The sequence below is a fragment of the Megascapheus bottae genome, chromosome 20 (assembly GCF_031878675.1).
Source record: "Megascapheus bottae isolate mThoBot1 chromosome 20, mThoBot2.hap1, whole genome shotgun sequence".
In the NCBI taxonomy this organism is placed as follows: Eukaryota; Metazoa; Chordata; class Mammalia; order Rodentia; family Geomyidae; genus Megascapheus; species Megascapheus bottae.
Genome location: NC_143528.1, coordinates 766692 through 793978, shown reverse-complemented (window position 1 = coordinate 793978; position 27287 = coordinate 766692). Strand labels below are relative to the sequence as shown.

The 27287-nt window shown below is 39.5% G+C and overlaps 2 protein-coding genes across 10 annotated transcripts in view; one reads left to right on the top strand and one right to left on the bottom strand.

Moving 5' to 3' along the window:
* Slc20a2 (solute carrier family 20 member 2) overlaps positions 1-14601 on the bottom strand; it is a 103442-nt gene extending 88841 nt beyond the window's left edge. Inside the window, exons 1-3 of one of the 5 annotated variants that reach the window (XM_090353846.1) lie at positions 13733-13845; positions 9130-9477; positions 7724-8107 (exon numbers count right to left, since the gene is read on the bottom strand). The gene's annotated coding sequence lies outside the window, so the exon portion shown is untranslated. Of the gene's footprint in view, positions 1-7723; positions 8108-9129; positions 10981-13625; positions 13705-13732; positions 13846-14465 lie in introns of those variants that run through there. The other 4 variants (XM_090353847.1, XM_090353852.1, XM_090353848.1 and 1 more) reach the window with 4 other exon arrangements.
* On the top strand, positions 13256-26281 carry Smim19 (small integral membrane protein 19). 5 transcript variants are annotated; one of them, XM_090353856.1, is made up of 5 exons: positions 13808-13888; positions 14133-14284; positions 18226-18365; positions 20154-20278; positions 24424-26281. In XM_090353856.1, the coding sequence occupies exons 2-5, from the start codon at positions 14258-14260 to the stop codon at positions 24486-24488; spliced, it is 357 nt and encodes a 118-aa protein (XP_090209982.1). In that variant the 5' UTR covers positions 13808-13888; positions 14133-14257; the 3' UTR covers positions 24489-26281. The 5 variants fall into 5 exon arrangements, with proteins under 5 accessions (XP_090209983.1, XP_090209982.1, XP_090209981.1 ...); XM_090353855.1 differs by lacking the exon at positions 14133-14284 and adding an exon at positions 16605-16700 and having other exon boundaries at positions 13819-13888; XM_090353854.1 differs by lacking the exon at positions 13808-13888 and adding an exon at positions 16605-16700 and having other exon boundaries at positions 14035-14263.
* The last annotated feature ends 1006 nt before the right edge of the window (positions 26282-27287 follow it).

Genomic DNA, 27287 nt, shown 5'->3' with positions numbered 1-27287 from the left:
AGAGCATTGGAAGGGAAAAAAGTGAGGATTTAAAGTGGAGAAATCCTGACACAGCAAGATGATGGGTGCCAACATCAACACTCAGTCATGTTAATAACATGTACTTCTGAGACGATGTGATCAATGTGTCATTGACTTCCAGTCTCCCCCTCCTAACTGCAATCTATGAGGGAAGTAGACAAAAGCCTCAATTGAGAATATTCTACAAAACACAGATTGGAATATCTCAAATGTGTGGTTACATTTAAAAAAAAAAAAAGCAAGCCTGGGAAGTTGTTGCAGCCAAGTGCTAAAGGAGATATGAAGACTAAGACAAGAGCCTAAGGAGATATGAATACTAGATGTAGTGTGGGTGGATGGGAGGCTAGAACAGAAGATATGCAGGGAAATGATGGAAAGCTGAATAAGGTGTGTACTACTTGCTAACAGTGATATATTTATATTAGCTCACTAACTTAATAAATGTATGGTACTGTAAAGTGCTAATGATGGAGAAATGGCCATGGGGTATATTCAAAGTCTTATCACCTTTGCAATCTCCTTTAAATTCTCTCTTTTCCTTCTTTCTTTTCTTTTCTTGTTTTTTTTTTTTTTGTGGGTCATGGGGCTTGAACTCGGCCTGGGTACTGCCCCCTGAGCTCTTCATACCTTTGAGCCAAGCCCCACTTCCCTTTTTCTAGAGGTTAATTGGAGATAAGAGTCTCAGGTCCTTTTGTGCCTGGGCTGGCTTTGATCCTTGATCCTCAGATCTCAGCCTCCTGAGTAGCCAGGATTACAGGCGTGAGACACCACCAGGTATGCCCTTTAAATTCTAAAAGTTATTTTTACAAAGGGAAAAAAATTAAGCTATAATCTTAAAATGATATGGAGTTACTGTCAAGATATAATAAATGGCCAGGACACAGTGGCATATGCCTGAAATCTCAGCTACGAAATAAGTGGAGGTAGGAGGATTGTGGCCCAAAACCAGATTAGGCAAAACAATGGGACACTGTCTGAAAAATAAAGCAATGGCTCAAGCTGTAAAGTACTTGTTTAGCACATGTAAGGCCCTGAGTTTAACATCCAGGGCCAGAAAAAAGATATAATGCATGTTATAACATCATTTTAATAATATATGTGTATGTACTCATTCACCAAAAGTCAAGGAAACTATACAACAGTGGATACTGAATTATTTGTGATTCTTCTTTTCTTTATCCCTTTTCTTTTTTTTTTTGCCAGTCCTGGGCTTGTGCTCAGGGTCTGAGCACTGTCCTTGGATTTTCTCAAGGTTAGAGCTCTACCACTTGAGCCTCAGCACCACTTCTGGCTTTTTTCTATGTATATGGTACCAAGGAATCGAACCCGGGTCTTCGTGAGTGCTAGGCAAGCACTTTAACCACTAGGCCAAACTCTTGGCCCCTCTTTATCCCTTTTCTGCAGTCTCCTATTCCGCTTCTCCAATAAGCATTAAACTACTTTTAGCACCATACTCTCTTACATCTACAATCATGGACAAAGTTTTATTTTTTAATTTTAGGAAAACATGGGACTATAGCACATAACCAATATTTAGCTACGAAAGGGCCAAAATGTACTTTTTCAAAAGAAAATGATAGAAAGTCTAGAATTTAATCAGTCAGAATAACATCTTGGTTCCATCACTTACTATCAGCACTAGATAGAGTATAACCTCCCTCAGTTTTCTCGTATTTTAAAGACAATATGACAAACTTATTAATCTATAGGACTTATATAACAGTCATCTATCCATATAAACACATGCTATCTACTAGCTATATTTATTATATAAAACACAGACCTGGTGCGGCGCACACATCTATAATCCTAGCTTGGAAGATGGAGATAAGAAAAATCATCGTTTGAGCCCAGGAAAAAAATTCATCTCAGTCACTAGAGAGATAAATGTGATGGTGCATGCCTGATATCCTAGTTATGGTAGGAGAGGTAAACAGGATGACCACAGTCCAGATTGGCCCAGAAACTTGAGACTCTATTTGAAAATAATTAAAGAAAAAAGAACTGCGGGTGTGGCTCAAATGACAAGGTACATGCTTCCCAAGCAGGTGCTTGGTAAATTCAATCCCCAGTAACATCAAATTTTATCAGAAAATCATAAAAGTGTAATTAAAATCTATGTCACTATCCTGACAATACTAGTAACTTGTTATTGGCAGCATTAATAATAAAAATCTGAGTAAAAGTTAAACACTATTAAGTAAAAACTTCATTTCTCAAGAGCGAAGATACTAATAGTACCTCAGCTCACTCTAAAACATATGCAGTTATTTCTCAACTATTTCTAACTAGACCTTCATAACAGCAATTAAACATGCTGTGGGTTAACAAGCCCACACATGAGAATCTTCCAGTGAACATAACTGAAAGCCACTTTTGTAATCTTAATCAGTTTAAACCGAACTTCCAAATAACACTGCTCCACTTCTTACTTTCTATGGGGTAGTTTCTCTAGCTATATAATGGCAATACTAATGAATGTCAAACATAAAATATACATTAACCTTACTCAAGTCTCTTGATTCTAACAGTTTAAACCATTTTGAGCCTGGCACTGGTGGCTCATGCCTGTAATCCTACTAAGGAGGCTGGGATCTAAGGCTCATGGTTTGAAGTCCATGAGACTCTTATTGCCAATTAACTATCAAAAAGTCAAAAGTGGAGTGGTCAAGTGGTAGAGAGCTATCCTTGAATAAAACCCCATGTTGAGACCCAGGACTAGCGCACACTACTTTTTTTTGGCGGGGGGGGGGGGGGGGGGGGGCTTGAACTCAGGAATTGGACGCTGTCCCTGAGCTGTCCAGTTTTGTGGTCTTTAACTGAAAATAAAGCCTCATGGACTTTAACTATGATCTTCAGATCTCAGTCTACCCAGTAGCAAGGATCACAGGTGTGAACCACCAGTACATGGCCAAACTTATTGTTTGTAAAGCAGTTTCAGATAAGACTTTTTGTGTGTGCCAGTCTGGGGCATGAACTCAGGACTTGGGCACTGTTCCTGAGCTGTTTTACTTACGTCTAGCACTCTACCATTTGGGCCACAGCTTCACTTCCAACATTTTTGAGATTGTAAGAGTCTCACAGACTTTCTTGTCCCAGCTGGTTTTGAACCATGATCCTCATGAGTAGCTAGAATTACAGGCATGAGCCTCCTTATGAACCCAGAGAGGCATATATTTTGATCTTTACTAAAGCCCTGGTTGGGAGTTTTAGCTCAATATTTATCCACCTGTGTTCATAGAAATCTGGTTCCAGGAATAGTGGGGATAGGAGATCTGTAGATGCCCTAGTCCCTTACATGAGACAATTTCCCTACACATTTTAAATCACCCCTAGGGTACTTAAAATACCAAATATAACATATATGCGATGTAAATAGTTGTTATACAGTATTGTTTAGGGAGTGGTGACAGAGAAAAAGTCTTTACATGTTCAGCACAAACACAATTTATTATTTCTAAAAATATATTTTGATTCAGGTTGGCTGACTTTGTGAATGAGCAACCCAGCAGATAACAGAAGGTCCAATGTGCTGATTTTAAGCTTACTCCAATTAAAATCTTGTAATGTAGAAAAATTGCAACAGATAAACCAAGTTATTCCATAAATAAATGAATTTTTAAAAGACCAAACAAGCCAGGTCAAAAAAATGAGTTTGTTCTAAGTGAAAAATTTACCCAACCTGATTTTTGTATATAGTATAAGGTATAGGCCCAAATTTGCTAATTCAGTAACTGACAACCAACCATACACAAAACAGTGTCAACCACCATGCCAATTATTTTAAACAGCATGCAGTTATTTTAAACAGCTTATTTTTTTTTGGGGGGGGGGGGAAGGTCCTGGACACTGTCCTTGAGCTTTTTTGCTTAAGGCTGCTAGTACTCAACCACTTGAGCCATGGCTCTACTTCCAGCTTCTGGGTAGCTCGTTGGAAGTAAGAATCTCATAGACTTTTTTTTTGCCTGGATTAGCTTCAAACTGCAATCCTTATATCTCAGACTCCTGAATAGCTAGGATTATATGCATAAGCCACTCGTGCCTAACTTAAACAATAGCTTTCAAAACTGAAGAAGTATCCATACATGGGTAGCTCATATCTGTAAATTCCAGCTACTCAAGAGGCTGAGATTGTGGTTTTAAAGCCAAGCTGGGCGGAAAAGTCTTGAGACTCCAGCTCCAACTAGCAAGCAAAAAAACAAACTGGAGGTACGGCTCAAGTGGCAGAATGCCAGATGTGGACAATAAAGCTGCGCAGAGCTAGAGGCACTGAGTTCAAGCACAGCTCTGGCACACAACTACCCACCCAACCCCCACAAGCGAACTTTACTCAAGTCTCAAACACATATATCTATAATCACAAAATCTACTCAGGATCAAAAACATATTACCTAGTGTAGGAACTGTAACTGTAAAAGAATGATTTTATAACATACTCTAAAACTTCACATCTAATATTCTTTATTCCCTAGTTCTCCAAAGTAGTTCCTTTATAGACCTGGTCAAATAAGTCTATGGTGCACTTTCTTTTCAAACCTGTTCAACAGTTGCAAATTTAAACTTCTTTAGCAATATACGATTTATAGGAAGAAAAAAAGGTCACTAAGGGAGCTAGTAAGTGGATCCAGTTAAATAAACATCTTTTGGTAAAAGAACATAAATTATATTGTTGGTTTTTCTAATACCCACAAAAGCAAGCATAAAATGGGAATTCCAAGCATTATGAGTAGCCACATTAACTTTACAAAATGCATTTTGTTCTTTCCTGTTGGCTGTTAGGGCCTCTAAATTTGAAACAATAATGAAGAGACCATTCTAGTATCTTATACTGATTATCCTTTAAATTCATATATGAACACTACGAGGTATCACCATTTCACAGATGAGAAAACAATGATTTAGGTAACTTGTCAGATTCATACAAGTAGCAACTGACAGAAATCATTACCTCAGTTAGAATTTAACATACATATACCAATATACAAACATCAAACACCTGATCTTTATAAGGCTTATTACCTATACTTCCTAACTTGCTTGACCTTCTTAGTCCTGCACGTGTAAGTGTTATGTATTCCTCAGCATGTACCACAATGTTTTATAACCATTTACTTATCAATAGTCCCCTACTCAATTATGAGCCTCCAGAGAGAGCAGATCCCATTATCATCTGTCCCAGAGCACAGGCCAGACTCTCACCCAGACATCAATTCTTTGTTGGTGGTCTCTTGTTGCCTTTCAGGCCTCCCATGAAGCTGCTCATGGGAGATGACTATTATAGTTCCCTCAGCTCCAAGACACCCACCAGGCACATCACAGCCAGAGAAGGCTCCAGCAGAAAGACTACCCACTAAGACCAGGCTGCAAGGCTGCTCATAATATCTTGACACCACAGGTAATACAGGGTTTTCTTTTTTATATTTAAGTGCTACACTCTCATTTTTCTACTGCAAGCAGCTCTTACACATACTAAAAACTGTATTACAGCACAGTTCCACACTTACATACAGGAATAAGCACAGAAATTAAGGGAAAATATAGAAAAATGTAAATCAACAAGCAGCGAAAGATAAAGCCTTTCCACAACCTATCTTTTCATTATAACACAAGTAGCGTGAGTGGGGCAGACCACACACACAATTTATATGCTTTCTCATGCACGAAACTAACAAATCAGCAGTTCGGGGCATTGAAGAATGATACAGTATAATTACGAAATGACACAGATTAATATTTAAGGAAGGAGACATTAAAGTCTTTCAAAAGAAAAGAAGATTAAGTCTGTTTTTTCTTAAACATTGAAGGTTTTAGAACTTAAAGGGATAAGTAAAACTACCTAAGATGCAATAGTAAATGGAATTTTGATACTTTTTATTCTCTCAGGGGACCTTTTACCTAAATAACAAATAACTAAATGTTAAAGCTCTAGTTTCAAATTTCCACATTTCCATACATGAGTATTCATGCAAGTCCTTTTATGTACTTATCTTTATTTTTCTGCATTTTCTCAATCTCTACCCTCACTTTGGCTGTTCTTAAGTAACTTCAGACAAGAGACTTAATAAATGTCTAACTTTTCAATACAGTTAAAATTACAGCACCTTATGACTATCTCGACTCTCTTTTAAGCAGCATTAGTCTTTTAAAATACTATTCTAATTCTTGGAAGCAGAAATGCGGGAAGATCAATGTTCCAAGAAAAGTTAATAATAATTGATTCATCCTGGCTACAGCAAAGACCTGTGTTCTATGCAAGATTGACAACAAATCCATCCAGTAATATCTGCCACAAAGGGACAAAGAAACAGAAAAAAAAAACAAAAACCCAAAACCCCCTCACAGAGTAAATGCACAAAGACAAAAACAGGAAGAGAACATACTGGTTTAGAGCTGAGAAGGAACAGAGCTGCCGGACACAGAAGACGAGTTACCTAGACAGTAGCAGATAGAAGACTGGACAAAGTTAATGGGGATGAGAATGGAACATCAATGGACAAAGAGGTGGAACCAGCAGGAGCCAGAACTGGTCAACTGAAAGAGATAAGAACAAGCCTAGAGATGGTCAACCAGGAAGGAGTTATACCCATGTGGAGAGGGGAAAGAGCAGAATACAGGAGAACCACCCCCCATTCATGGGAAAGGCAGAGGTGACAAAATATAAAGAACCAAATAAGAAATTTTAGACAGATGAGAAAAATGTACCATGAGAAAAATGTATCATGTGATAAGTAGATAGGGCAGAAAGGGAAAAGAATGAAAGAGGCCTACTGAGGAAGAAATACTAAAATTAACCAAGTGCTTTATGGAATTCTGCTTCATTAAACTTTCTTTTTTCCCTTAGATTTCCCCTTATTAGTCAAAACTTGATTCATAAGAGTAAAAAAGTTTCCTTAATTTTCAGAAGAGAAAATTATTGGGGAGGTCAATTCAACATCAATTTGGACAAAGTCTTAATAAAAAGAGCTGACAATTCAATGTATTTATATCAAGTACTTCAGCTTTAAGCAACAACCAAATTTCTTACTAAAATATGTACATACACATCAATGCCCTTAATGACTCTAACAAATGACTTTCATTTGCTAAGTGTAGCACATCTTTTCCTTTCTCTTTATGTTTAGCAGCATTTGGAGAAATCCATGCTTCTCATTGTCTCTCCCAACAGACAAAAAGGGTAAGATTTTTGCTAAAAAGCAGCTTGATGCAAATTTAACCCAAATATTAAAAGATAGTGGAGTTCAATTACTCATTCTGTCTGGGCTTTCCAGATAACTAAAAATAGAACATAGAGACCACTCTTGGTTTCCATAACAGAGAGCAACAACTAAACACTAAATAAAATGTGGGAATAGTAAACAGCAGACCTGAAAAGAATGGAAATTATTTTGGATCCTGGAAAATAACATAGGGTAGAATAGCAAGTTTGCCAAAGATCTATGAAGCTTTAATTCTATTTTAAACTGAAACAATCATCAGTGGCAAAAATGTGCTCAAGAAAGTAGTCATGTACAGAAGCAGGAAGAAGTCAAAACCGAAGTCACAATGAAGCGGTATGTCACTAGAGAGAAATAATTTATCCACACAACACACTCTTTAGTGATTACTCAATAAGAATATTCCCACTGATGTGATCTCTCTGTCCATATAAAATAAAATACTGATCCTCAATTACCAGCTACTGCAGTTCTGGAAAGTAACTCACATATTGCAAACAAAGTGGATGGGTTAACAGAGGTAATGTAAGAAACACACAGGAAATGTCTAGAATGTTGCCACTTCTGTTTTCAGAATGATCTTCTTTCAGCTGGTCAAAGTCCTACATGGCATTGAAGTTGTTGGTTGATATTCAACTTTTCTTCTGCTGTTTACCATTCTTCCATAAGAGTTCGTGGCCATCCAGTCCATTCACAGGCACCCAGCATGCTATTTCCTTCTGGAAACAGCTGCCACCCCATAGGCTTTGAGAGGCTTCTTGAAGGAATAAACCTGGTCTGTTGGTCTCTATTGAGGACACGCTGAAACTAGGGTCATCTCCATTTTCAAAGATGACATGGAAGCCAAGCATGCTATTTCCAAGGTAAGGTCCCTTAAAAAAGAAAAGTTAAGAATCAACCAGATTAAAAAAAAAAATCTCTAGTAATGCAGTGCAAATTCTCACAAAACATTTTATTTTAGCTAAGGCTGAAAAATAAGCAATTTCAATAAAGAAAATTTAATACTTCATCTCAGCTTTAAAAACGAAATATTTTCAAAAAATACCACAGATAGAAAAATATCGTAAATAATCAACAGTTCCTAAAATTAATTTAAAAATCAATTAAAATTGTATGGAAATTTGTCACTGACTTCAGTCTCGCCATGGCCATGGCAAAATATTACCCTGATTCATATCTTACTTGAATGGATTTTTAAAAATGTTTTACATTCTGCTGTAAAATAAGCCAACAAATTGATGGCCTAGAAAATGTCTTCCAGCCATGAAATTTTGGAATTTTGTATTATCTGGTGATAAAATCCCAATAGTACTAGATTAATTTTGCCTTGGTTTCCTTATCTATAAAATATAGGCTGGTTCTTTTACAGGGAGAGGCTCAAGAATTACTGAAGATGGTTTAAAATAGATGGCCAAGGGCCCCAAGGGACTTGATTCTCTGGAGTTCATCGAAGATAACTGACTTCCATAATAAATCCTGGATGACTCTGACAGCAAACTAGATCAAGTTCAACAGCCAGCTCCAAAACTATAAAATTCTCAAAATGGGGTAGAAGTGACTTATCAGTGCATTATATTCTTTTTGCTAAAAACTCTCCATTCAAGGTTAGGAAAAGCCTAAAATTAAGTCTACCATGCCAATTGGATAAACACTTGAATATATTTTCTTTCAACTCAAAGTTTTCAAATTAGTTCCTCAGATGTTTAAATAGAACACAAGCTGTGAGGCAGTATTTAGAATTCCAAGTTGTTTCTATGCAGGCCATCTCAAAATAGGCGATGGTAAAATGACTGCCACCATGTCATTTTGTTGTTGATCAAATGATAAAGCAACCCCAAGAGTGATGACAAGACACTTTCCCCCTGGAAACTATATGTAATGTACAATACTGTACCTGCGTAGTGGTGTACCCCTTGGGTTCTAACCAGTTGGGTAGTCCATGCTTTGCCCAAGGGCTCTTCCTCCTCTGATTCTGGACAGTAGGCAAGGGGAGGTTTGCACAGTCATTGCCACGTATGTGCTCTTGGAGAAACACTGGCATCCAACACATGGATATGGGGCTGGGCTTTCACAGAATATCCTTCTCTTTCTTCATGGATTTTGTTTGAAGATCCTCATCTAATTACACACAGCTTGAAACTGACTTGATTTCAGCTTTGTCACCAAACCAACAGCACACTTTTTTAAAATATTTCTTTCCACCCGAAATACTACTTGTTTGAAGAGGATTCTCTCTCAACAGCTAAAAACAACCATGATTAAAATTCCACAAAAAGACAAAAAAAAAAATCGGACAGAAATATACAGAAAACCTTCAGTCATATCCACATCATGATAAATCAACATTTTAGAATTTTTAAATGTAGTAAATGGTTTTTTTAAATTTTTTTAAAAGAAAGGAAGATAGTACATGTCATTCAATACATCTGAAATAATTTTTGGACACTAAAAGTCATTGTCCTATGTATACCATGGTAAATCATTATCCTGGAATCCAAGAGCTAGAAAGAATTAAAATCTTCACTTAGCTTTGAGATTCAAATTCAGTTTCTCTTCCCTGTCTTTTAGTCATGTCTGGAAGATTTTGCAAACTTTTGCACTACTCTGAAATTTTAAAAAGAGAATCTTTAAGGCAGAGAGTATATAGCATAGAGGTAGAGTGCTTGCCTAGCATGTACAAAAAGCCCTGTGTTAAGAGTCCCAGCATTGGAAAGAAAAAAAGAAAAGAACTTAATATTAAAATGTACTTGGCACAGTTGCAAAAATAGTGTCGACTTTTAGATCTCTTTTCAAACTACAAAATAAACTCCTCAGAGAAGCCATGCTGACCCTGAAGCCAGGGTGCCTACTTACATCATGCTCTCAGAAAAGAAAATGAATTATTTCATTGGGCCTCTACTTCCTCATTTAAAAAGGTGAGCAACAATCAGACCTACTTCAAAGGCTGAAGATTACTGTGAGATTCAAATAAATTAACATGGGGCTAGAGACAGTAGTAGCTGGTGCATTTTAAATACTATGTAAGTATTAGCTACTCTTGTTTTATTTAGCTCTAAATTCTCATACTGTTTCGCAATAGTACCCAAGGTTTACCCAAAATATTTCCTACATTTTCAAATGGTTTTGATGATTCTTTATAGTAACTAATATTCACTCGGCAAGTACATACAGACCTACTCTCTCTCTATTGTGACAAGGCAGTTCTCAAAAGCTTGTCTTCCTACCACAGGACATATAACATCACTTAAACACCTTGTAAACAAGAACTGTTATTACAATACTGTAGTATTCTACACAGAGAAATGGCAATCAAACAAGTCAATTTTTTCTGTTCTCATTTATAAAGCACTTTTTATGTGAATAATGTAGAACACTTACAAATATAGTCATATTAGTGGAAGAGGTTTTGTTAGTAGCTCATAAACAGTTCAAAAGAAAGCCAACTATTCCTTCCCCCACTTTTTCCCTTCTTTTGCCTTATGTACCAATAGCAAAGCTGGAAAAGTGACTGTAGATGCTGTGTGTTGTAAGGTGCTGGTGGCCCATTATCTCAGCTACTCAAGAGGCTGAGATTTATAGATCTAAGTCCAAAGCCAGCCCTGGCAGAAATATCTTGTGAGACTCTCATCTCCAATTAACTACCAAAAAGGCAGTAATGGAGATTTGGCTCAAATATTAGAGCACCAGCCTTGAGTGAAAAAGCCATGGAAGCGGGGGCTAATGGCCCAAAACAAAAAGAAAGAAAGAAAGGATATAAAAAAACAAATGCTTATATTTAAAGGTAAGAAGTCATAAATAATAGTAGTTACTTCCAAAGAAAATGTGCCTTTTTCTTCTTAGATCCTTCCATTGATGACAACTCAGACAATTCTCCCCAGATCATGTCTTCAAGTAAACCCTTTGTAAATCCAACTAGCAAAGCTTTCCCAATCTTTTCTTCTTCCCAATGATGAAATGAACCACTAGAATAGTCCATGATAGGTAAGCTCCAGCATGTTTTAACCACAAAGAACACACACCTCCAAGGACATTTCTCGACCTTTCTAGTTCTTCCAACCATTTATACACTCACAGATACCAGCTTTATACTCCACTAGCCTTCGTAAAATAAATTGTTTTGGAATTGCTATGCCTGTATAAACCATTAAATCATACTTTTGCAACATAGTTAAAATAATATTAAGGAAGCCCAAACTAATTAAATTTAATCAAAACCTTAATGTTCTTAATTTATAAAATACTAGGCTCAGTAGGAGATACATATTTTAGAATTGTAAAGTTAGATGAGCACCAGTGGCTCAGGCCTGTAATCTTAGCTACTCAGAAGGCTGAGATCTGAGGATAGAGGTTCAAAGCCAGCTGGGGCAGGAAAGTTGGAAATGGAGATGTGGCTCAAGTAGTAAAGTGCTAGCCCTGAGCAAAAACTCAAAAGACTGAGCAAACACCATGAGTTCAAGTCTCAGTACTGGGGATGGGGGTGGGGTGTGTACACACACACACACACACACACACACACACACACACAGAAGTTAAACTAAAAATAAAGCATACATAAATCTCTCACATTACCTCCAATATAGAAAATATAACATTTTAAACAAATACTTAATGAGACTGCAACTCCACCAAAATAAAACGACTACTTTTTTTCTTAGTTTGGTATTGAAAAAAGTCTTCACATCTTATGATCGCTTGCTTGCTCACAATTAGGAATGTCACTAAGGAAAACTTGGATGAATAGATATATGACTTTGGAAACTACTGATTGCTCAAATTCACTTAATTGAGATTTTTTTTATAATGCCAATACCCATATTTACAAACGTGCAAGCAGGTTTGGTTTTTTTTTTCTTTGCCAGTCCTGGGCTTTGAGCTCAGGGCCTGAGCACTGTCCTTGGGCTTTCTCAAGGCTAGAACTCTACCACTTGGCTAGGCAAGCACTCTACCACTAGGCCAAACTCCCAGTCCCAGGTTTGTTTGCATTTGTCGGTCGTGGGACTTGAACTCTGGGCCTGGGAGTTGTTCTTGAGCTCTTCAGCTCAAGGCTACTGTCCTATCCCTGGAACCACAGTGCCACTTCCTTTTGGGGGGGGCAGGTCAGCAGTGGGGCTTGAACTCTGAGCCTGGACGCTGTCCCTGAACGCTTCAGTTCAAGGCTAATGCTCTACCACTTGAGCCACAGTGCCACTCACAAAAGCAGGTATAAATACCCAATGCCACATCTGGACTCTTCAAATATTTTTGAACAATGTACACATATACAAAAAAAAAAAAAAGATAAAAAACGATTTAGAAAAAAAACAACAACAACCTGTTTAGACCATTTGGCACAGGCTGGGCAAAGAATACTCAATACCTTTATTACTGTTCCTAATTTTCCAACTTTAGTTTCAAATTAAATGGCTACAAAATCACATACATGATCATGCGTGTATGCTAAAACCAACAGGCACTGTGGATACTAACGTATGCTAACACTGGCAAGTTACCATACTAACAATGATCACGTAGTCAGAGGCCAGTTTAATTGTCACAGAAGACCCATAAAAGAAAGCCACAAAGGCTAAGAACTAACTTTTGAAGGGGCACTGTATTAACTGTAGTCGCTATCTGGCCTAGTCCGAATTACAATGAGCCGGTCAGCTGATCCTGGAGAACTTGCGCCAGAGAGCAATAGTTACATCTCGAGCACGTGGACAAGCAGCTCTTACTTGCAAGGCTTCACCAGCCGGGCAAATCTGATCACTTCAGAACCGAAATTCATCTGTCTTTTGCTGCAAAACGCATTTTCCAAGTAACTACAAACAAGGAGCTATGCACAGAATCTAGGTCGCCCTATCATCTCCCAAAGCCATCCAAGCTAACTGCTACGGGCGCTCGGGCCACCGCTCATAAATGTTTCAATCGTCTCGGCCACGCGTCGTTTATTAGGATGGAAAGGATGCAAGGGCAGTTCGCAGCGCACGAGCTTGCCAGAGGGCGCCCCTAAACACGGACGGTACCCGGAGGCCACCCGACCTCACGGCGAGCCCCTCGGGACGTCTCCCGCTCGGCCGCGCACCCCGCGCCCCCAGCCCCGGCCGCCGCCCCCGCCCACGCCGGGGCGCCCAGGCCGAGGGGGCGGGACGCGGCCGGGCCCGGACTGGTGCCCGTCCCGCTACTGCCCGTCCGCTCAAGCGGAGGCGCTGCGCCGCCCCACACGCGACTCTAGACCCACGTGGACACCAGGCGCGGTGCCCAGGACCCCCGCACGGCGAGCCGCGCCCCGCCGGCCCACGCCGCGAGCCGCGCCGGCATCCCCTTCGGCCGGGGTAAGAGCTGCGGGGCGCGCGGGCCGGGCTGGGTGGGGCGTCGGCGACGCGAGGAGGGAAGGGCACCCACTCCACTCACGCGCCCGGGCGGCCCGGCCCCGTCGCTGTCTGCCGTGTACAAAAACGGAAAAGAGGAAAAAGACGGAGAGAAGGGGGGAAAAAAAAAAAAAAAAAAAAAAAAAAGACCTGGCTCCTCGTCTCATCCGGAAACCGACGGGCCGGCAGGAAATGACGAAGCCGGGGTCGTCCGGGTCCGCTCGGTAACCGGCTCCCGCGCCCGGCGCGACTCCGGGGAACAGCCCCGCGCGCGCGGCCGGCCTCGTGCGCTCCGGAGCCGTCGGCGTGAGTGCGGCCCCGCCCGCCGGCTCGCGTCACCGCCCCGCCCCGCCCGCCCGGCTCCGCCGGCCGCGCGCGACCCGCGGGCGGGAACGGGCCGGCGGGGGACCCCTGGCGGGAGAGGGCGGGCCGCGGGCTGGGGCTGGGTGGGCCCGGCGGGCGTGCAGGTGTGGCCGGGTGGGACCTGGGGCTCCTCTCGCTGCCTTCCGGGTTCGGAGCCTCCCTGTGCCCCTCCCCATCCCCACCCCAGGCGTCCTGGGGACTGGCGGCTGCAGGTGTGACAGTGGTCCGCGCGGCGGGGCCTGTGCGATTCCCCCCCTGGGCTGGAGGGAAGCCCGTCGGATTCAGTTTTCTTACAAGAGGAGATCTCTCAAGATGGAGGTGATGGCTGGAAGAGTTCAGGTTTGGGCCTTAGATGTGTGTGTCAGCCCGGCCTCTTTGTTCCCTAGCCTGTGCGGCCTTGGGCAAGTTCTGTCACCTCCCCTGCCACCTGTGCTTCCTCTTCTGAGAAATGGAGCTGCGTTGCCTCCCAGCAAGGTTGTCTGGAAAACCACACAAATACGACCCCACCTAGATTAGCTACCTTGTCCTGTTGGAGAAGTCCTGGTAGCTTGTTCTTCTCCCCTTCTCGTGCCCAAACTTCCAGTGTTTCAGGGGTGAGAGAAAGAAACCCCGCTTTATTATGCAAAGGATTTTGTTAAGAACTGGCCTAAGTGATCCAATCTGGATTTGTATCAGAAATGAACAAGGCTCTAAGTGAGCGATAAAAATAACATTCCAGTCACGATGACAAGGGATGCTCAATTTTAGAACTGCCTAGACATGGTAGCAGGAACCCAAGTCAGGACTCTAAATTTAAAACAGGATATAGTCACATGGGAAAGTCCAGAGGGGGGAAAAAATCTTACTTTTCCATCTAAAAGTTTTATCAACCTAAAAAACGAGCTCTAGTTAACATACTTTATAGTAACTTGATTTGTGAAATACTCATGTTTGCATGAGACTTATTTTTCCATCTTCCTGCTTGAAATAATAGTTACAGCATTGGAAAAATTGTCAGGAAAAGAGGTTCATTTTCTCACAAGAACCCTGAATGACACTGTAAGTGCATGACTAGCTATGTTGGAAAATTCTGTTGAAATATTAACTTGCAAGAAATGGACCATTGTACTAACCCCTGAACATTTTACTTTAGACTCAAGGGCTGGATGCACTGGTCATTCCACAAGTTTGTGTACACTTACTGTGGCAGGCTGGGGGGGGATGAGCAAAGATCAGGCCACATGTGGGCCCTGGCTTTGCACTATGACCTTACAGTTCTATGTTTCTGACAGTCATGAGTGAGGGCTGGGCAGGAAGTAAAAAGCTACCCTCTGTGCAATTCTTTCACAACTAAACTCCTAAAAATAACTCAAGTATTTGTCCCTGGAACTATGGAATAGTGTCAATGCATACGAGTCACGTTGTATAATATGTGTTGTGTAATTGTCATGGTAAAATTTTATCACTCTGGGGTCAATTGTAATTAGAAAGAACTCAAAATATGTTTAAAAGGTGACCAATCTATAGTAGGAGGAAATCAAGCCCTGGGTAGTAATATACAGTTTACAGAGTGGCGGATGAACAGAATTTTGCCAAAATTTGAACTAAGAAAGTAGCCTGGTTCAGATGCACTTAGGCATTAGAAAAGAGATGGGTACTATGTTAATTAAATGGTACCTGCACAGTTTCCAGGCAGTGGTGTCATTCTTTTGTCCTGCTTCTCCTCCTTTGTTGATATTTCTTGGAAAGCCATTGCTCTTGCAGCATAATTGTCTGGGCTTTCTGTAACCCCGCAAACAACTCTATTATATTTTTTTCTTCCAGTACTGGGGTTTGAACTCAGGAGCTAGGAGTTATTCCTCAGGTTTTTTTTTGGGGGGGGGTTCCCCCTACTCAAGGCCACAGTTCTTTACCACTTGAGCTATGGCTCCACTTCCAGATGCTTTTTGGTGGTAAATTGGCAATAAGAATCTCATGGACTTTCTTGCCTTGTCTGGCTTTGAACCAGGATCCTCAGATCTCAGCTTCTTGAGTAGCTAGGATTACAGTTAAGAGCTACCTTTGTCTGTCTTCTTTTGGTTTATTTTTGTTTTGTTGCCAAACATACTCCTTGCATTCAGATGTTTGGGGACCTGCATTGTTCACTTAGAACAAAGTGTTGTCATAAGTAGCCATTTAACAAATTCCTGACAGGGCAAGGAAAATTTCTCAGTTAAAAAACATTTCTCTGTTGGTATCTGTTGAATATAAACATTGTCTTTGTTTAAAAAAAAGAAGTAACCAGGACCACTGGTGGCTGATGCCTGTAATCCTAGGTACTTAGAAAGCTGAGATCTGAGGATCGTAGTTCAAAGTCAGCCCAGGCACTAAAGACCAAGACACTCTTACCTCCAATTAATCACTAGAAAACAGGAAGTTGGGCTGTGGTTCAAGGGGGTAGGGTGGAAGCCTTGAGCTGAATCGCTCAGAGATAGCACCCAGGACCAGAGGTCAAGCCCCATGATTGGGGAGGGGGGATCCAGGGAACAATAAAAATAGAATTCTAAATTATAAAACATTTTTAAGTTCAACATTTAAATATTACTTAAACATCAGACGAGGCCTAGTTTTAACATTTTGGCATCAGCAATGGTTGAAACTCCAAAGATCCTAAAGATAATTATAGTGTCTGCTCTTCCAGAAGCCTCCACCTCTAAAATTGCTGATTACTAACTACAAATCATAATGGAAGTGCAGAGCACCTCGAATTCAGTTTTAAACAGTAAGCTCTAAACAGGTGAGTATACCATGTACTCCTTCACCTTCCACTCTCAGAAAGTCCATCCCTGGTTTAGAGGAACTGAGTCTAGCTAATGTTTAATATTTAGATCTTGAGCTTACAATTTTAAAAAATTAATTGAAAGTTCTATATTACTCATTCCCTGGCCTTTTTTGTACCCACAAGACCAATATTTATATAACAGGTGCCAATGGGTGTTTTAGAAAAGTACATCTTGGCATTGTCAGGCATTAAATGGCTATTTTGTGACATTCACTTTATTCTAAATGAGCAGAGCAGGTCCCCAAAGAGCTGACAAAGGGATCAAAAAGAGGAAAACACATCCTCTAGAGTCAGACAGCTCTTGAAATTTTATTCATTTTGTAGCAGAACAAATGAGAAGAAAGAGAAATACATACATGGTGATTTAATATCTACATTAATAAACATTTTTGGGTAGCTTCCCAGATAGACTGAAAGATATTTGAGTGGAAGAATTTCAGCAATGCCTTCATTGTTACAGGCAGGCTGGATGAAAATTACAAAACATCTTTTTGGACATTCCAGATCCTTTACTTGGCATTTAAAAAAAAAGACTGTCTTATTTTAAGAAACTACAGTACACTATCACCTATCATTTGTTCCATTGTTTTTATAGTATATCTGAAGCAACACTTCTGATTTTCTGTCACATAGTAGGTCGTTTTACTTAGACATACCTTGTATGTCTAACAAGTGAGATGCTCTACTTTTATGGAAAAATTTAATTAACTCCTCAAATACAAAAAGAAATCATTCTTTTACTTGCTATTTGATATACTTATGATTACCACTCAGTTTTCTGTGGGAATCTTCAAAGAATGCACTTCCTTGAGAGAAGTCACAGCTGTATAAATAGTAAAATGTAACTTTTTATCCCATAGTTTTCAACAGCTAAGTTTGGGACAGCAGGTCCAAAGTAGATCCAGCTCCAGACTTGGAGGAATATTGGAGACACGTGGAAGAGAAGGGGGTGCTTCCTGGCCCTTCTTTTCTAGGTTGCCATGATGTGCTCTTAACATCTCAGACGTGTTTGAATCTGTGTTTAAAAGGTCTTTTCTGCTTTCATCTGGATATTAGTTACCCTTTGGAAATGGTGCCGGGCTTCCATCCTTTGAGCAATGTTATCTTTTGTCACACATTGTAACCTTTCTGTAGAAACTGTGCTATTTCTAAGTAGGGGAAATGTGGTATGTTCCTTAATGAACTTCAATAAAGTTTTTCTTACAAGACCAGTCTGAAAATAGTTTAGGCGATGAAGCAAATTGCGGTTATTATATTATATAGATACTTGTAGTCATTTAAAATGTAGCCATTAAGGGTATAGGAGAAGGGGAACCCACTCAGTGTTAGAATGCTTAGTGTGTGAGAGGTTCTGGGTTCCAGCCCCAGGATCTCTCATCAATGCTATGTACTCATGTAGAAATGTGGAATGCTTTTTGTTTGCAGGCCTCACAGAAATACTCAGATATGTTTGCAAGCCCTCCTTTCTTTCCTTTCCTAGAGGCCTATGGCTGGAAGTTACGGAGCAATGGATGATGATGGTTCTATGGATTACACCGTTCACGAGGCCTGGAACGAAGCCACCAATGTGTACTTGATTGTAATCCTCGTTAGCTTTGGGCTCTTCATGTATGCCAAGAGGTATATTTGCAAGTATCTCAGAATAGATAAGAAACTTGCAGTTTGAGATTTTTGCAGGCTTTTTAAAAATTGTGCTTAACACTTAAAAATCACTTCAGCAGAAATGTTGTTTCTGTTCTGAAAGGGGTTATCTACTCTTGTCTCCTTGACTGGTTCAGCTTTTGAAACCCCATTACTTTAGCTGCTTAGGGGGCAGTGAGTAGGAGAAGCATGACTCAAGACCAGACCTGCAAGCAGTTCAAGAAACCCCCATCTCTACAAAAAAAAAAAAAAAATGCTGGGCATAGAGGTGTGTAATTTTGATCCTAGTTACATGGGGGAAGGTAGGTAGGAGGATGGTAGCCTAAAGCCGCAAGAAAAAGTATCTCAAGACCCTACTCCCAAATAAAGGGGAATATTCTTGGAGGTAGAGAGTGTCTGTCTGCCAAATATGAGTATTACAAAAGGGAAGGAAAAAAAGGAACAGGAAAGGGAAAGTAAATTGGTTTAAATGCAGCCCTCAACAGAGCCAGCTTCTGTACACCGTTAGTGTGATATCAGTTGTTGTTTTGTTTTGGGTTTTGTTTTTTGCTTTTTTAATTCTGGTCCTGGAGAATGAACTCAGGGCCTGGATGCTGATCTAGAGATTTTTCAAGATTAGTGCTCTACCACTTGAGCCACACTCTACTTTCGGCTTTTTGGTGGGTAATGGGAGATAAGAGTCTCATGGACTTTCTAATTTAAGTTTCCTCCTGCCTTCCTAGCTCCTTTCCTTTAAGTGCAGGTAATAACAATAATTAAAAATAAGAGAAGGGTGTGCTTTAAGGAGGAAAAGCAATATTAGGTGGACTGAATTTGGAAGCCTCTTCCAAGGCTAACCAAATACAACAGCAGTAGTTCAGAGTGATGAATACTTCAGAAACATATTTTTTTTTTGGCTTGGGAATAGCTCAGAGCCTAACTGGCTCTCACCATTCTTGGCCATGTAGCTGTCTTTAAGTAGCCAGGCAAGTGGACTCTAAGCTGTGAAATAGAAGGTGCCACATGTCCTCCTCCTTAGTCTGCTTGCAGGTAGCAGTTGTTTTCTTAAACAAGCCACCACCTTCCCATTTACATTTTTTGGGGAATTTTTTTTTGTTTTTTTGTTTTTGTTTTTGCTAGTCCTGTGCTTGGGCTCAGGGCCTGACCACTGTCCTCGGACTTTCTCAAGGGTAGCCCTCTACCACTTGAGCCTCAGCACCACTTCCAGCCTTTTTCTATGTATGTGGTACTGAGGAATCGAACCTGGGTCTTCGTGCATGCTAGGCAAGCACTCCACCACTAGGCCAAACTCCTGGCATTCCCATTTACATTTTAAAAGCAGGGGCATACACTTATTTTTTTAATATCCTCACTGAGACTATAATGTAATTTAAGAAACACATTTATTCACGGATTTGCAAGTTTAAGGCCTACTCAAATTCAAGGTCTTTTCCAGCCAATAATTTTATCTTTATTTGGATAACAAGAACAATGGTAAATGAGATGCTTTGTTATTTATACATTTTTTCTATAATGGCTTTTTAGGGCCTTTTTATATTAATTGAATATTTTTAGCATGTCTTTTCCTTAGTATCCCCAAGGCTGTACATAACAGCCTGATAATCTTAGTGCAAAAAGAATACTTGATCCAAAAAAGTATTTCACAAGGCAAAATGTAACATAAAGTGGACTTCTAAAATCTAGCTTCTGATTTCCAAGATTTTGAGGATATTACATACCTATGGGACATTCAAACAAACCTTTCTTCTGCATTGGTTTTGTGTTTAGGAATAAAAGAAAAATTATGAGGATATTCAGTATGCCACCTACAGAAGAGACTTTGTCAGAACCCAACTTTTATGACACAATGAGCAAAATTCGCTTACGACAACAACTAGAAATGTATTCCATTTGTAAGTATATTCTATGCTTAACTATATACATAGCGTTTTTTGTAGGCCATGGGGTTTGAATATACATAGCATGTTTTAAATAGTCTCTGGGATTGACTGTAGTTAGCAAAAGGTTATAAAAGAAATAGATGGTTATAACAAGTTAGTGTCTTTTTTCAGAAGCTAAACACAGTTTCAGTAAAGGCACTTTACCTTGGTGTCAGTGCTGTTGCAGTCTGTGTACAGGGCCACTCCAAGACCTGAGGTATTTCCCACCAGTGTGTTCATGTGATTATATTCTTGTAAAGTTTGCGAAAATGAGCTTTTGAATCACCCGTTAGGACTTTTATCTCTTCCTATTTTAATTTTTTCCTCATTTGCTCCTACCCTTATATGAAGTGGCATTAAAGCTAACTACTACAAGCCAAAGTGGTGTGAGGATGGCTTCAGAACAGGATATGTGACATCGGTGTGCAAAGCCAGAAGTTTTATCTCAGTACCACTGTGCCTGCAGCACTGAGCACTGCCAGCACTACTAAAAGGGATTTGAAGAAGAAACAGTTTAGAACACGCAGAGCTGCAAGGAATTGTACATATAAGCCATAGCTTTTTATGCCTGCATTTAAAATTAAAAGAAGGATGTGTGCTGTCCCTTGTGTCTTCTAAGTGAGGACACAAGTGAGCACAATGTACATAGACTAGCATACTACTTCTGTAAAGTCAAGGGATCTAAACACCCTTCCTTATCCACATCAGTAAAACATGGAAGGAGGCATGGGAAGGTACACACCTGCTTATTGACATCTGTTGCTTTCATGATTACCATGTGGGGTTTAGGGAGAAAAGATCGCTTAACTTTAAAGACAAATGTCCACAGTAAAATGTAGGTGTACACATGCATGCACATAAAAAGAAACAAAACAGGATGAACAGCAAAATGTTACTAGCATATGTATTGGGCCTACTGGAACTTCAGAGAATGTAAGTGTATGTAACATGCAAGTACTCTTTATGAAGTGGTATACTTGCATATAATCTGCATGTTTTACCTCAATTATTTCTAATAACTATCACAATGTAAATACTATGTGATTGGGTGTTGTACCATGTTTAGGGACTAACAACAAGAGCAAAGTTCAGTACAAGTATTTTTTTTCAATTCATGGTAGAGTCTCTGAACACTGAGGGTCTGCTGTTCATATTTCAGCTAGATAATACCTGGAACCTTTCCTCTGAATAGATTGTACCCAAAGGATTAGCAACAGTGGTTCCTTTGGGAAAAAAATGGAGAGGGATGCTTGCTATAAGATACCCAGTGGGAGACAAGACATTTCTCACTCCCTGCCTCCTACCCTTTTGCTCCTTCTGCATTTGGCATGATTTGTATGTGTCATCAGTGCAAAATAAGACATAAAACTTAACATAGCATAATTTGTGGTAGTGAAAAGGCAGAAACAACACAAATATCCCTGAAAATAAATGGATAAATACAATGTGGTACATACATACAATAGAATATTACTGAGTTTTAAAAGGAACAGAAATCTGACCCATGCTACCATATAAATGAACCTTGAAGACAATATGCTAAGTAAAATGAACTAGTACAAAAGGATAAAATATTGTATTATTTCACTCAGATAAGGCAAATCATAGAAACAAAGTAGAATAGTGGTTGTCAGGGCTGAAAAAGGAAACATGTAGGAAGTTGTAGTTTAGCAGGTACAGAGCGGAGTTTGGAGGGATAGTGGCAGAATTTGCATAGCAACGTAAGTGTACTTATTATTATGAACTGTAGACCTAAAATTGTAAAGATGACAAATTTTATGTATAATTCACAACAATAAAAATACTTTAAAAGTTTAAGTATTTTTTTTAGTGTATGGAGCCCAAAAGAAAATTAGAGGTAAAGAGCCAAAGACATGGCTCAGGTGGTAGGGCATTTGCCCAGCAAGTACAGTGCCCTGGATTCAGTCCCCACTACTGCCCAGAAAAAGAAAATTACAAGAAAAGAATAAGTTTTTTATTAATGCTTATTCAAGACAGGAGTTCTCTGATGAAAGGAGACATTGATCAAGATGGATTGTACTTACAAACTGACACGTTGAATTGAACCACCCTTGTACAGCTATTTAAAGTAAATAAAGACAGAAATTCTCTCTTACCAATAATATATTTATGATATAAATAAACCCATTTTTGGTGGGAATAATAAAATTTATCAGAATTGCTGTTTGCAAGGTTTTTGTATTGCTATTGTTGCTATAACAAATGACCATAAACTTACTGGTTTAAAACAGAGCAAATACATTGCCTGTCACTTTTTTTTGGGGGGGGGAGCTGGTCATGGGGCTTGAACCCTGGGCCTGGGCGCTGTCCAGCTCTAGTACTCTACTCCTCAAGCTACAGTGCCACTTCCTTGTGTACCACTTTCATGGTTAAAAGTTCTAAAACAGTTTCACTGAACTGAGTAAGCAGGGTTTCATTTTTCTGAATGCTTTATGGAAGAAATCAATTTCCTTACTGTTTCGCAGCTTTTAAATCTGCCCCCATTCCCTGATTATGATTTAATTCCTGCATCCTAAAAATCAGGAGCATTATGTCTTCTATGCTCACATTTCCCCAATGTGGATTTTCTTTTTTTTTTCTTTTTCTTTATGTCAGTCGTGGGATTTGAACTCTGGGCCTGGGAACTGTCTATAAGCTCTTCAGCTCCAGGCTACCACTCTACCACTTTGAGCCACAGTGCCACTTCGGTTTTTTGGTGGATAATTAGAGATGAAAGTCTCAGGAACTTTCATGCCCAGGCTGGCTTTGAACTGTGATCCTCAGATCTCAGCCTCCTGAGTAGCTAGGATTACAGGTATAAGCCACTGGCACCCAGTTTCTCTATGAGAATTTAAAGCCACAAAAGGGTCTCTGATTTCAGGAGTCAATGAAATTATATTGGACTAAATAATCCTGATTTATCTTCCCATCTCAAGTTTCTTATATCAATCTTATCTTCAGATTCCTCTAAAAGGTAACATAATTACAAATTATGGAGATTATTTTGTGACATCTTCAATTAGCCATTCTCATAAATAAGAATAAACATTTGGATTTGTATACTTCCTGAATTCTAGTGTCATTGTTAGAGTTCATGATATAGTTTGTCTACCAGTTCAAGAAGAAATAGCAAACAAAATGCTTTTGCTTAAGGAGAACTCCCAGTTACAAGATTTAAAGCCACAAAAATTCTTATCTAAGTAGCACAAATGAGTACTAACTCTTAGCTTGGTCAAACTTAAGGGAGGAGGTTGGAAGTTTTAAAGTCAAGAAGTTGAATGACTTTAACAAAGACTTTTAATCTTTATGTCATCTTTAGTTTCAGATTAAGATAGTTTTTCTTCAATAACTATTTCTTCAGAAAGAACCCAATTGTATATCTTTTTTTCTTAAGTTGATAATGATGTTTTTTATGCTGAATAATTCTATTGGGTGTATAAATAAATATAGCTAAATTCCTATGGTTTAAGTAAAATCATTATTAGCTTAAGGTGGAAAAAGTAAGAAACAAATTATAAATGTTAATAGTTCAATGTTCGCCCTATATTATATTTATTTTTTAATTTAAGGAAGTTTATTTTTAAAATGTGACAAAGAAGCAGAGCACATGGCACATAGAAATACTCTTTAAATTTCTGAGTAATGCTGATATATGAATAATAAAGAAGTGCTGAGAATTAGATTGTCCTGTAATGGGGGATAATTAACTTCCTGTAGAGAAGCAGAGTGTTAGGCACTTGTAGCTCATACTTGTAATTCTAGCTATTGAGGAGGCCTGATATCAGGATTGTTGTTCAAACCCAGCTCAGGCAGAAAATTCTTCAAAACTCTTTATCTCCATTTAATACTAAAAGAACAGAAGTAGAGGTCTCACTAACAACCTTTAGTGCAAAAAAGCTAAAAGACAGTGTTCTGTCCTTGATTTCAAGTCCTAGTACCAGCATACAAACATGCTCACAAATGTGCACACAAATACACACACACACAAACACAAGAATTGCTTAATTTTAAACTAATTTTTTTTACTGAGAATCATTACTTGACTCTGATTTAATGGGTAACTGGGAATTATTTTTCAGTTTATTTTACTTTCTGTTGTTTCTTTTTTTTTTTAATAGCAAGGAAGTATGACTATCAACAGCCACAAAGCCAAGCTGACAGTGTGCAGCTATCTCTGGAATGAATGAGGAACAGAGGGAATTGTGAAGCTTTACAGCAGTATGCTTTGCATCCTCCTTCAATGAAAACGTCTCACCTGTAATGAAGTCCATCCTCATAAAGGCACTGTCCCCATTTTTTTGCATTCTGTGTTGATTTTCTGATTGCTTTTCCTAATCACTTGTTGCATAGTGCAAAATGGTGCAGAAGGTCTGAACATATACACATCCTACATACTCAGGAAAAGGAGGAAAATGAACATGAACAGGGTAGTTTTCTCTTGTGAGAATCAGTAAGAAATCAAACCTACCTCTGGAAGCAAGATTAGAATGTTTTCGCAAAACTTTTTAGTGACTTTTTGTTTTTTGGGTTTTTGTTTTTTTTTTTTTGCAAAAGGCCTAGACACTATTTTTGAGCTTTCTCAAGGCTGGTGCTCTTCCCCTTGAGCCACAGCAGCACTTCTGTCTTTTTCTGTGTGTGTGGTACTGAGGAACTAAACCCAGGGCTACATACATGCCACGCAAGCACTCTACCACTAAGCTACACTCCCAACCCCTATTAGTAACTTTTTAACTCCATTAGTGATCATTGCTTTTACAGAACTTCTGTAGTACACCACAGACGTTGTAATGTTTTGTACATCTGTAGACACAGCATCTGCTAACATTCTATAACTGGATTTCCCCTTCTTCATGTTCCCAGGAGGAGTTTTATTTTGTTTTGCTTTAGTCTTGTCCTGTCAGGACTAGCTTGTGTAGGCCAGGCTGGGCCATGCTTTGAGCAGATGGGCCCCTCTGTCTTGGTGTTGGCCACTTGCTTTCTTAGTCATATCACTGTAGTTATTCAGTGTTACAGTCTAATTTCTTTTTTTTTTTTCCCCGCCAGTCCTAGGCTTGAGCTCAGGGACTGAGCACTGTCATTGGACTTTCTCAAGGCTAGAGCTCTACCACTTGAGCCTCAGCACCATTTCTGGCTTTTTACTATGTATGTAGTACAGAGGAATCGAACCCGGTCTTTGTGCATGCTAGGCAAGCACTCTACCACTAGGCCAAACTTCTAGCCCAGTCTAATTTCTTACGTTTATTTAACATAAGTTTTTTGGAAGACCCACTTACATTTGATACTGTGCAACAAAGTGATTTCACCTAACTTTCCATATTTAAATAAAAGCTGGCTGATAATAGTGTTTGGGAAATTATGTTATCCATGTAACTCAAACAATCTCTCTGAATTAAAGCTACTCTTAATTTTTAAAGTTAATCTTATTTCTAGTATTACTTCTAGTAAGAAAGACTCTTACTGTGTCAAACTTGTAATTCTTCTGCCTCTGCTTCCAGAATGCTAGACTTGTAGGTATATATTGCCTTGCCTATCCTTCTCTCTTTTTCAATATGAAAATAAAAATGTAATTTTAACAAAAAAATTCAGGGAAATAACATTTACTTTTAAAACATATCTAGATCTATCTATCTATGTATCTATCTATCTATGTATCTCAGAATCTCTTTACATATACTGTATATTATAAGGTACTTAGTTGGCCCAATGGCTAGAAATAGCAGAGTAGCCAGGGGACAGTCTTAAACTTTTCTGTCTTCAGAGAAGTCCCCAGTGTTTTCGTGAGTAGAGAACTTAATGGGGAACAGCAGTGTTTAGGTACACGCATGTTGTACCATCTGGACACAGTATGAAACTGGCTATTCCACATGATCTGTAAAAATAATGCATGTGATTAAATGGAAATTACAATGAACTTATTTATTTGCATCTATTAGATGAGACAAACAATTAAAAAGTAGAAGATGCGTGGACCACAAACTTTGGCAAATGAAGGGATGAATTCCTCATTTTTTCCCTTAAAGCTAAATACGGAAATCACAACATCCCACTGGCAAGAACAGCAGCAGGTCCAACTTTGAAGTCTCTTCCCTGCTTCCACAGCTGAGCTGGGAGAAGGGTGGAAGCCCTGCAGTCACACTTCAAAGTGACACCAGCTGACCCACCAAGATTCCACGGAATTGTTTTCTTTGGAAGAAAAATGGAATGACTAAGAAGCTAGTAATGAGCACTCCTGGTCTTTACCTTGTTTCTTCACCTCTTTGAAGATTGGGCATAAGTACTGTTCAACCTCTGTGGGCTCCCGGCTCAAGTTGTTAGATGACTGGATACTTACCTGTTGCCAGTCAGCTGCACCAAGGGAATAAATTAGCCTCCAGAGGGCACAGTTGTTTGCCATGACCTCACACTGTCAGGTGGAGAAGTTTGCATGATTCACCTCAAATGCAGGCTTTAGAGTAAAATTGTGATGTCAAGAATAGTTTATACGGGGCCAGAAGCATGCCCTACTGGTAGAGTGCTTGCCTAGCATGCACGAAGCCCTGGGTTTGATTCTTTGGTACCACATACACAGAAAAAGCTGGAAGTGGTGCTGTGGCTCAAGTGGTAGGGTGCTAGCCTTAAAAATGCCCAAGGACTGGGCCGGGAGTTTGGCCTAGTGCTAGAGTGCTTGCCTAGCATGCATGAAGACCCGGGTTCGATTCCTCGGTACCACATACATAGAAAAAAAGCTAGAAGTGGTGCTAAGGCTCAAGTGGTAGAGCTCTGGCCTTGAGAAAGTCCAAGGACAGTGCTCAGGTCCTCAGCCCAAGCCCAAGACTGGCAAAAAGAAAAAAAAATGCCCAAGGACAGTGCTCAGGCCCTGAGTTGAAGCCCAGGACTGGCTAAAAAAGAATGCATTCTGTAGAAATGAGATAAAATGGTATCAATAAAATTAATTTCAGGTAGTAAAGAAGAATAAATTTAATCTGGAAAACTCATTAAGAAT

Bases quoted from the DNA above. Each gene is read 5' to 3' on its own strand.
- Smim19 (XM_090353856.1), top strand. From the start codon at position 14,258: ATGGAGGTGATGGCTGGAAGAGTTCAG. The intron at 14,285-18,225 runs GTTTGGGCCTTA...TTCCTTTCCTAG, and splicing joins TGATGGCTGGAAGAGTTCAG to AGGCCTATGGCTGGAAGTTA. The intron at 18,366-20,153 runs GTATATTTGCAA...TTTTGTGTTTAG, and splicing joins CTCTTCATGTATGCCAAGAG to GAATAAAAGAAAAATTATGA.